The sequence below is a fragment of the Columba livia genome, chromosome 4, assembly GCF_036013475.1.
Source record: "Columba livia isolate bColLiv1 breed racing homer chromosome 4, bColLiv1.pat.W.v2, whole genome shotgun sequence".
NCBI lineage: Eukaryota > Metazoa > Chordata > Aves > Columbiformes > Columbidae > Columba > Columba livia.
In genome coordinates this window covers 50922635-50933165 of record NC_088605.1, presented here as the reverse complement: position 1 = coordinate 50933165, position 10531 = coordinate 50922635, and the positions used below count along the sequence as shown (strand labels likewise).

General features: G+C 59.2%; 1 protein-coding gene, 2 long non-coding RNA genes and 1 pseudogene across 8 annotated transcripts; 3 read left to right on the top strand and 1 right to left on the bottom strand.

Moving 5' to 3' along the window:
- Positions 1-251: 251 nt before the first annotated feature.
- On the top strand, positions 252-2234 carry LOC110365867 (uncharacterized). The gene is made up of 2 exons (XR_002425766.2): positions 252-964; positions 1941-2234. It is a non-coding gene; the product is annotated as an uncharacterized LOC110365867 (long non-coding RNA).
- Positions 1853-3572, bottom strand: LOC110365868 (uncharacterized). Its single transcript, XR_002425767.2, has 2 exons — positions 2951-3572; positions 1853-2094 (listed from the first exon to the last, which is right to left on the bottom strand). It is a non-coding gene; the product is annotated as an uncharacterized LOC110365868 (long non-coding RNA).
- Positions 3573-4829: 1257 nt separating this feature from the next.
- LOC110365866 (sulfotransferase 1B1-like) lies at positions 4830-7787 on the top strand (annotated as a pseudogene).
- Positions 7788-7909: 122 nt separating this feature from the next.
- Positions 7910-10529, top strand: LOC102090609 (sulfotransferase 1B1). 6 transcript variants are annotated; one of them, XM_065061647.1, is made up of 9 exons: positions 7910-7940; positions 8044-8185; positions 8974-9122; positions 9220-9348; positions 9455-9552; positions 9659-9785; positions 9871-9965; positions 10041-10221; positions 10294-10529. In XM_065061647.1, the coding sequence occupies exons 2-9, from the start codon at positions 8079-8081 to the stop codon at positions 10404-10406; spliced, it is 999 nt and encodes a 332-aa protein (XP_064917719.1). In that variant the 5' UTR covers positions 7910-7940; positions 8044-8078; the 3' UTR covers positions 10407-10529. The 6 variants fall into 6 exon arrangements, with proteins under 6 accessions (XP_064917719.1, XP_064917717.1, XP_021156086.1 ...); XM_065061645.1 differs by having other exon boundaries at positions 7915-7940; positions 8971-9122; XM_021300411.2 differs by lacking the exon at positions 7910-7940 and having other exon boundaries at positions 8027-8185; positions 8971-9122.
- Positions 10530-10531: the final 2 nt, after the last annotated feature.

Genomic DNA, 10531 nt, shown 5'->3' with positions numbered 1-10531 from the left:
CCTGTCCCGGCAACTCGCTGCTGCGGGACTGGCTTGGGGACCCGGCCTGGCCCCGGCTGTCCCATGGGGCTGGCGGGGACCGGCTGGTGTCCCCTGGCTGAGGCAGAGCCGGGGAGCTGACGGACCCCTCGGCCTGTACGGGGGCCGTGAGGAGGGACACCGGGGACCCCCGGGGGGCTCTGCCTGCTCCGACTTTGTGCTATCCTGAGCGCGGGAACGGGCCGACACCAGGACCACCGGAGAGGAGCGGGGGACAGCGGAACCCCGCGCCGAGCACAACCGGGCAAGGACGCCCCGGAGCTCCGCGGGGAGGGATGCCCGGCCCGCCCTGCCCGCGGGGACTCGCTCTCATCTTGGGGAGACACAGAAACCCGCGGGGGCCGGAGAGCCCGGCTCAGCGGGGCCGATCAGTGCCCCCCTCGCCGGGGTTTGCCCGCAGGGGCCGGGGCGGTGCTGGGCAGGCGGGCGCTGGGACCCTGCGGCCGACGGGTCGAACCCCTCTGACCACGGCCCCGCTCCCCAAACTCCGCCCCAGGAGAGCCTCCTCCCGCCGGGCGGGGCCCAGGGTGCCTGCGCGGGGCGGGGCGAGGAGTTTAGTATCCTGGCGGACGCCATCCCTGTTTCCTCGTTCTTTCTGCGGCGCAGGGGCGGGCGGAGCTGGGTCTCAGGGCGGGGCTGCGGCCCCGCGGTGCAGTGGAGGCCCCGCGGGCGGGGAGACCGGCCCGGTCCTTCGCCGGGAGCTCCGGGCTCTCGGGGAGGAGGGAGCGGAGGCGGGAGGGCAAGTGCAGGCGGTGCCCGGGCGGCTCCACGGAGCAGCAGCGACGGGGCGGGGGGCGCCGGGGGTGAATAGGGCCCTCAAGACTGGAGCCTGGTGCTCACCGTTCCCGCCCGAGCCGCCCGCGGCCACACGGGGCCCGACACCGCCGGGGCTCCCGGCCCGTGCCCGACACCACACGCGTCTTCGGTAAGGGGGCTGTGAGGTCCATAGGTGCTCGTGGAAGTGGAGCCCCGTGTCCCAGTGCTGGGGTTAAGCAGCACCGAGCGAGCCGGGCATTTCTTAGGCCTGAGAACGTGGCCCAAGCGCTGCGTTGTTGAGGTTGGGAAAGGGGCTCCTGGGCCTGGAGCAGAGCTCAAGGACTGGGTTTTCGGCTCAGGAACAGAAACCCAATCCCTGTGGCCAGGTTGCCCAATTGGGTAGGGGATGGGAGGGTGTGGGGAGGGAGGTGGGCAGAAGCAGGTGGCTGGAGCTGGGTGGGCAGCAGGCAGGGGGACCCCCTCCAGAGTGGGGGATCTGGTCAGCCTGGCCACTGAATCTTTGGATGCTGGCATGCACCAGGCTGAATTAAGTGTTTGACTTAGTTTCTGGCATAAAAAGTTATTTCCCCCCCTTTTTATTCAAAGAATGTTCAACTACTGGACTAGTTATTATTTAGTTCATATTTCACAGAATCACAGAATATTAGGGATTGGAAGGCACTTCAAAAGTTCATCTAGTCCAATCCCCCTGCCGTAGCAGGAACACCTAGATGAGGTTACACAGGAATGTGTCAGTCAGGTTTTGAATGTCTCCAGAGAAGAAGACTCCACAACCTCCCTGGGCAGCCTGTTCAGTGTTCTTATACCCTCACTGAGAAGAAGTTTCTTCTCAAATTTAAGTGGAACCTCTTGTGTTCCAGTCTGATCCCCTTGTCCTACCACTGGCTGTCACCAAGAAGAGCCTGGCTCCATCCTTGTGACAGTCACCTTTTATATATTTGTAAACATTAATAAGGTCACCCCTCTGTCACCTCCAAGCTAAGGAGCCCCAGCTCCCTCAGCCTTTCCTCATAAGGGAGATGCTCCACTCCCTTAATCATCTTTGTTGCCCTATTTATTCAGTGTTTGACAGTTCATATGGAAGTTGTGACAGTGATTGATTTATGATCTGGCCAATGGCCAAGCTCATAGGAATAAGCACAAACTGAAAAGAGCTGGAGCTGCATAACAACTGGAACGAGAAGGAACTGAAGCTGAAGAGGAGCTGGAATCATCCTTGAACTGGAGCCTTAAACAAGCCTGAAGCATCCACAGGCTGGAGCTGCCCATAAGCTGGACCTGAAAGAAACCAGAGAAGTGAAACTGGTACAGAGAAGAACTGGAGCCAAAACTAAACTGGAGCCTCCTACAAGCTTCATGTGAAACAAATGAGGGCACACAACAAATAAAAGGGCACACAACAAATAAAAGGGCACACACACCAAAACACAATAGGTGCATAAACCCAAAAAACACGGGTGCAAAACCAACAAAAACGGGGGCACAAACCATAAAACAAGAGTTGCAAAACCAAAAAAAACACAGGTTCACAAACCCAAAAACCGAGGGTGCAAAACCCAAAAAAGCACGGGCACCCAAGCCATCAAAAAACGAATGCAAATCCTCACGAACAGGAGCACAAACTAGTCCCACAGACCGAGCTGGGGCAGAAACAACCGGGGTCCCCAACAGCCTCAGCGGTGTCAGCTGGTCTGGGCCGGCCTGCCCCAGTGCCCGCTCCGGCCTCCCCGGCCACACCCCCAGCCCGACCCCGGCTCACGGGGGGCTGCGGGGATGGGAACCGCGGCCCCGTCCCTGCACCCCTAACAGCCTGCAGCCCTGCCGGGAGACGGGACGCCCCTTTCGGGCCTGCAGCACGCCGAGGGGCGAAATCCCAAGCACAGACCCGCCTGCCTGAGTCTTATACTGTTTTCTTCGAAGAAAAAACACTGCTTTAAAAAATTGCTATAAACAGACATATGTCCAACACAGAGAAAGATACAGGTCCTACAATGCCCCTCACAACTTGAAAAATGCTTAAAATTAAAATCCAAAGAACAGTGAAAGCCAAGGAGATCTGGGGACTACAGGAAGGAGGTTTTTTTTTTTGTTCTGGCATTCACGGGGTCAGCCTCCCAGCTTTGGACGTGCTCACCGCCCACGTCCTCCCCGCCGCCGGCCCCCGGCGCTCGCCGCCTCGGGCCCGAGCTCCAGGCCCGGCGCCAGGATGAGCCTCGGCTCCTGCCGCAGCACTCGGGAGCTGAAAAAAGGGCGCTTCGGTCCAAGCCCGGCTCCGCGAAGGGCTCACAGCTGCCCCACGACCCCGCCGGGGCAGCCTAAGGGCTGAGCCCCAGTAGAAAGCAGTTCCCCCAGCAGCAGCTCCCGCAGTCACCGCTTCCAGCTCCTCCGGCTGCGGCAGAGCCAGCGCCGGGCCGAGGCGCGGCGCTATCCTCCTGGCAGCCGCTGCGGACAAAAGCCGGGGAGAGGAAACCGAAGGAGGGAAAACAAACTGATCGCCGGGCTGCTTAAAGCGGCCGGGAGACAGTGCCGCCCGCGGTTCCGCCCGCCGGCTGCGTTCGCCCCGCGCCGGGGCCGTGAGACCCGCGGCCGGATACGCCCCGAAAAAACGAACCGCCCGGTCCCGGTGCAGCTACAGCCGGTTTCCAGCACAGCGGCACCCCCGCACCGGCCCGGAGCCGGTTCTCGAGGACCCCGGGCCGGGCAGAGCCCCCGCCGAGCAGGACCCGGCAGCCGGAACCCCACTCTCCGCCAGCCCCACTACCACCTCTGCACATCCTCCCGCAGTAGTGGCGGCCCCGGGCGGGGACTTTGAAGTCCCGGGACGGCCGCGCACGTGCCGCTGCCGAGTCACGTGACTGCGGGTTCAGGGCCCCGCACAGTGACGCCGCCTGGCGGACACGGAGCGGCAGCGCGGGGTAGAGCGGGGCGGCAGCGCTGACACTATCGTGGCGCCCGGGCGCGACCCGCCAGGCGTCGTCTGCTACATCCCGGCTGCCCTCGCCCCACTGTCACCCGCCCGGACACGGGCCCATGTTTCTGCCCACAACAAGGCTTCCGTCTAAGCTCCCCATGCCATCCCATGTCCACACCTAACTGGCACGGGGGTCAGTGTTGTCCCCCAGGCTCTACCAGCTACCCTCGATGTCTCCCCAGGAGATATCCACCCCAAAAGCCCCCCCACACTCGACTGTTGGCCCTTTAAACCTGCTCCCCATCCTCCTTGTCTGAGCTGGCCTTCATTAACCATTACCAAAATGAAGCTGGGGAGAGGCAGAAGGGCGGGAGTGCACTGAGGCTCCCTGGTGAGCAGCGCTGCTGACCAGCGTCCACGGGACCCTGGCGGGTACTGGTAGGGGAGATGGTGGAGGGGGACCCTTTGTCAGACCTGTCCCTGTGTCCCCAAAACCCCATGGCACCCATTAAAGGGGGTTAAGTGGGGTCAGAAACATGGTGGGTGGGAGGAGAAGCGGTGCTCCCAGTCTCTCACATCTTGGATTTAGTACATGGGCGGTACCAATATCATGGTGGTACCGTGCCAAGGAATGGAGCACCCACCACACTGACACCAGCAACACCTCCACCACTTGTGATATGGGGTGGACTTAACCCTGGGCTCTGCCAACCCCAGAGGAAACTGGGGGGCTCCAGGCTGAGCCCCAACACACGGAGCTGGGGCTCTGCTGTCACAGCCTGGGACAGCACCATGGGCCTGGCCCAGCACCGAGTTTGTGCTGGGAGTCGATTCCACAGGACGTGGGCTCTGGTTTCCAGACCCCGAAACTGGCCAAATGAGTTGCGTATCAAGCACCCAAAACACAGGACTTAGTGTCTGCTTCTGACCCCTATCAATGGTCAGATGAGCCTAGTTTCAATCAATAATAACACGTGACTTAGTCTCCTTTTTTAACCCCCAAAACTGCCCAAATGAGCCCAGTTCCAAGCATCCCGAATGCAGCACTTAGTCTCTGCACTTCTGCAGGCACGGTCCAGACAGTGCTGTCACCGCTCTCATTGCCACCAGGGAGGAGCCACCATGGGCCATGGGGAGGGAGGACATGGTCAGAGAGGAGCTGGGCAGACTCCACGGCATCCCCCTCTACAAGTACTTTGTGGAGGGTTGGCCACAGGTGGAGGCTTTCCAAGCCCAGTCAGATGACCTGCTTATTGCCACCTACCCCAAATCAGGTGAGTGGCCCCCGGGGAGGGGGTGCAAGGTCAGGAACGGGGGTGACGCCAGCCCCTTGCAATGTAGTCCCTGTGCCGCAGGTACAACGTGGCTGAGTGAGATCCTGGACATGATCTACCATGACGGTGATGTGGACAAGTGCCGGCGGGATGCCATCTTCAACCTGTTGCCCTTCCTGGAAAGGAAAGCACCTGGGATACCAAGTGGTGAGAACCCCAGCCTGGCCACCCCCCTAGGTTGGGTGGGCAGGGGTCTGAGCTGGGTGAGGATGCTGGGGCTCACACCGCTAAGCCCCCTGGCCTGCAGGTGTTGCGCTGCTGGGTAAAACCCCATCCCTGCAGCTGGTGAAGACCCACCTTCCAGTCCAGCTCCTCCCAACTTCCTTCCAGGATAAGGACTGCAAGGTAACACCATGGGTGACCCCATCTCTCACCCCAGATGGGTAGCAAAGTGGGGGCACCCCTCTGCACCCACCCAAACCACATCCTTGGCTGTCCCCAGGTAATCTACTTGGCCCGCAACCCCAAGGACATAGTAGTTTCCTACTACTACTTCTACCAAATGGCCAAGATGCACCCTGACCCTGGCACACTGGGCTAGTTCTTGGAGACCTTCGTGGCTGGCAAAGGTGAGCCACATGGTTCCCACTCTGAAATACTGGTGGGGAGAATGCCACCTACCACCCTGTTTTTTTAACTCCTTGACCACATTTCACAGTGGCCTACGGGTCCTGGTATGACCATGTGCAGGGCTGGTGGGAGAAGAGGCAGGAGAAGCGGCTCCTCTACCTCTTCTATGAAGATATGAAGAAGGTGAGGGCAGGATGGAGGGGAGGGTGTCCCGGCTGTCCCATCTACACAGCCTTTTCAGCAACCTCCCCATGTCCACCACCTCACAGGACCAGTCATGGTAGGTCGTGTCCAGGATCTCACTCAGCCACGTTGTACCTGCGGCAGAGGGACTACATTGCAAGGGGCTGGCGTCACCCGCATTCCTGACCTTGCACCCCCTCCCCGGGGGCCACTCACCTGATTTGGGGTAGGTGGCAATAAGCAGGTCATCTGACTGGGCTTGGAAAGCCTCCACCTGTGGCCACCCTCCACAAAGTACTTGTAGAGGGGGATGCCGTGGAGTCTGCCCAGTTCCTCTCTGACCATGTCCTCCCTCCCCATGGCCCATGGTGGCTCCTCCATAGTGGCAATGGGAGTGGTGACAGCACTGTCTGGACCATGCAACAGGAGGTACACAAGATCCTGCAGTTCCTGGGCAAGGAGGTGGCAGAGGGGACAGTGGTGAGGGTCCTCCACCGCAGCTCCTTCCAAGAGATGAGGAAGAACTCTGCTGCCAACTATGAAACCATGCCCACCTTCCTGATGAACCACAGCCTCTCCCCCTTCCTCTGGAAAGCTGGGGTTTGGACAGCGGCAGAGGCATCCCTGGACTGTCTTGCAGCCCCATTCCACAGCTGCAAATACTTTGGGGGTGTCAGGGTTATCCCCTGCTTGCTTTTTCACCTCCAGGAATCTCCAGGGAGTGGCAGAACCACTTCATGATGGCCCAGAACGAGCATTTCGACCAGCACTACCAGCAGTGCATGGCAGGTTCTGACCTCCATTTCCAGGTGGAGGTGTGAGGGGGCTTGTGTCTCCCCGAATCCGAGGGGGCTCTGCTTCTCACTCCTCCCCCAATGGAGTATCCTCACACTGATTCGCTTTTCTCCCTGCAATAAATTGGGATAACTGAAGGGCAAGCCATTGCTTGTGGGGAAGGGTGGGGGACTGAACACCCCCCAAATCCTGGGCATTGTTTGGGGGCACCCCCATGCACGTTGGGTTGGAGGGTGGGTGCACACATCAGATTTTTTATCTGGTTCTGCATTACCTGGGATGGGCATCCTCTTAAAAAGCCACTGGTGGCCTGAGAAGCCTCAGGCCACCAAGGCATCTGGAGGGAACAAAGTTCATTGAGAAGTGGAAAAATTCCAAAGCACCAGCAAACCCTCTGCCCCAAATACCTCATGTGCACAGGAGCTTTTGTGCATCTGCGTTTCTTTACAGGGCAGGCAGTGGCCAGGCTCGCCCCAAACTCTGTGCCCAGGACAGAGCACATCAGCCCGTGTTTTTTTGGAGCAAAGGCAAAGAGAAACACCTCCCCACTGGCATTATCACCATTCTTGCCTGATGGATAACTCACCCTGCTACCTCCCTGTCAAGCCCTTGCTCAGAGATGGCTGAAGCAAACCAGTCCCTGTACCGTTGGCACCAAGGATTTGCACTTTAAGCCCCAATTTGCCCTTGTTACACCTCATTTTTCCAGCCTGTTCTTTGAGTTTAAAGCTTTTTAGTAAGGCAGTCTTGTGGGGTTGTTTCATCCCCAAAGAGATATGACCTGGATCTGACTGCTAAACCCTTTCCACACATTTATTTAAATGCTGATGGGTATCTCTGAGTTTCCTCAGCTCCCGACTTTGCTCAAAGTGGAGCTTTTTCCAAAAAATCCCTGTGTGGGGTTGGCACATGCAGCCTGTTTTTCCTGGCTGATGGACAGACAGGAAGGGAGGGCATGTCCCTGCAAGCAAAACACCTGACACGAGGTGTCCCACATCACAGGGAAATCTGCCCCAGGGACAAATCAGGGATGTTTTCCCCAAGGCTGCAAACAGGCGAGCTGTTCCCCCTTCCTGGCTACCATGTCTGCTGCCCCTGTGCATCTCCAAAGCAGGAAGCAGTTAAGAAACATTCAACCACCACCGTCGCCTTTAAACCCTTTTCCTGGCAGCACAAGATCTGTTGCGTTTGTGTTTTTACAATCCTGCAAACTTTGGACCTGTATTTGAGTGCCCTGAGTGCGTGGTTGGTGGGGGAGGGTGTCACCAAAACCTCACCCCCACATCCTGCTAGCAAGCCGCACACTGCTGTGAGGAGCTGGGGACATCCATGTGGGTGGTGGGTGGCACCCGGCTGGGGACAGGGTGACGTTGAAACCCCCCGGGACGTGGGTTGGGATTTTCTCCCTGCATTCTGATCCATGATCCTTTCCAGTGCTGGGACCGGGGTTGACTTGGCTCCCTTCCCTAATGACGTCTCCTGAACTCGGGCGTCCCCAGGCACCTCCCCACGCCTCCATCTTCCGCACAAGCAAAGCTTTACCTCCTTCCTGCCAGAGCGCCCGAGGAAGAAGCAGGTAACGGGAAGATCCCAACCACAGTTTGGGGCTCAGCACCCCAAAAGTGAAGGGTCTGTATGTGCGACATGGGGGGACACGGGGTGGGGGTGGGGGCTTGGAGGAGCCCAAGCAAGGCTTCCCCATGCTGCTGCACAACAGAGGCCTGAGCAAAAAAAAAGGAGGGGGGGACGGGGCACTGAGTGCCCATGCCAGAGTCCAAGGGTGGTGGAGGTGGCAACGGTGGTGGCTGGCTGTGCCCATCCCTGGCCACGTCAGGAGCACCCCAGCCGCCAGAGTCCAGGGTCACCCGGGTTTTATCTTGCTGTCTGAGTCACATTGCTTGTACAGGGACCTGCCTTCAGAGCTGCCTCCCTCCTACCCTGAAAGCTCAAGATGAAGCTCAGGCAGGGTACATTTTGAGCCCCTTTTTGTGCAATCCTGGAACAGTCCCCCTGGCTGGAAGTTGTTCAGAAAGCAACCCAAAACTCTAGTCAGCAAAGCCCCAGTGAACTTTTACACCCAAGGAACGGTGCTGCTGGCTGGACATGGGAAGCTGTCCACTGCCTGCATCGACCTGAAGCCCCTTGGGCCAGCCATGCCCCCCCATGCTCTTTGTACCCCCAGCTGACACCCAAAATCCCTGCAGGAGGCAGGTACCACCTCTCAGGATATCAGCAAACAGGGGATGGTTTCCTTCACCTTGGCCAGGAGAGGTGGGCTCAGCAAGGATTTTGGGAACCCCCTGGGGATGAGGTGGTCCTGTGATGCTTGCCAGCCCCCCTGCAACAGGTCCCAATCAAAAGCAGGATGGCGGATTTGAGCCCCTACCTGCGGCAGCCCTGGCGCACAGTGCATGGCATTCCCATGGTCTGTGCCTTTGCTCTGGGCTGGGAGCGGATTGACACCTTCCAGAGCCGTCCCGAGGACATCGTGGTGGTCACCTTCCCCAAATCTGGTGAGTGTCCCAGCCTGGGATATAGGGATGTTCCTCCAGTGCCCGTGATGGGGCTCCGGTGAGAACAGCGCTGGCTGGACACCTGGCTTCTTGCCAGGCACCACCTGGCTTTGCGAGATCGTGGACATGATCCTGCAAGGAGGTGACCCTGAAAAATGCAAGCGGGACCTCATCTTGAATCGGGTGCCCATGCTGGAGTTCGCCGCCCCTGGGGAAATGCCAGCAGGTAGCAGAGGGGATGTGGTGCAGGGCAGAGAGTGCTGGATGGGGATGAAGCTTGGGATTTGGGGTTGGGGGCATCCCACCGGCAGCAGGAGGAACCTCCTTTGCAGGCACAGAGCTGCTGGACGCCATGGCATCCCCTCGCATCATCAAGACTCACATCCCAGCTCACATCTTGCCCAAATCCTTCTGGGAAAATCGCTGCAAGGTAATGGGTTGGAGGGGACACACCTGGAGGGACGCAGCAGAGATAAAGGGGTGACTTGCCCTGGGGGGACTTTGTGAGTCCCCACGTGTCACTGAGCCCTCTGCAGATGATCTATGTGGGGCGTAATGCCAAGGATGTGGCCGTCTCCTTCTACCACTTTGACCTGATGAACAAGTTGCACCCCCACCCTGGGACGTGGGACCAGTACCTGGAGGAGTTCATGGCCGGCAGAGGTGAGACAGGGCACCTGGGGTGCAGGTGGGGACCCTGTGGATACTGTCACCCAGTGACTCCCCGCTGGCCACTCTCTCCGTACAGTGGCATTTGGTTCCTGGTACGACCATGTCAAGGGTTACTGGGAGCGGAGGAAGGATCACCCCATACTCTACCTTTTCTATGAGGACTTGAAGGAGGTAGGGGACTGAGTTTGTTGGTGATGTGGGGTCTAGGGGATGATGCGGGGATGAGCATCAGCCTCTGTCCCACAGGACCCCCGCCAGGAGATCGCCAAGGTAGCCCAGTTCCTGGGGAAGGAGCTGCCGGAGGTAGCACTTGACACCATCACCCGACACACCTCCTTCAAAGCCATGCAGGACAACCCCACCACCAACTACACCATGGTGCCCATACACCTCATGGATGTGGGCATCTCCCCCTTCATGCGCAAAGGTGAGTGTCCCCAGGGTCCTGTCCCATCGTGTCCCCTCGGTCCCCACTGAACACCATCTCGCCCGGCCCCAGGCACCACGGGGGACTGGAAGAACCACTTCACTGTGGCCCAGAGCGAGCGCTTTGACCAGGACTATGTGCAGAAGATGGCGGGGACCGACCTGTGCTTCCGAACCCAGATCTGAGACAGCGTCACCTGGCACCCTCAGATCCGAACTGTGCCAATGGCACCACCGCCATGCTGGGGGCTCCTTTCCATCCCCTGGGACTGCTGCATAGAAATAAACCGTCCTCCCTGTCCCCTCTGAGT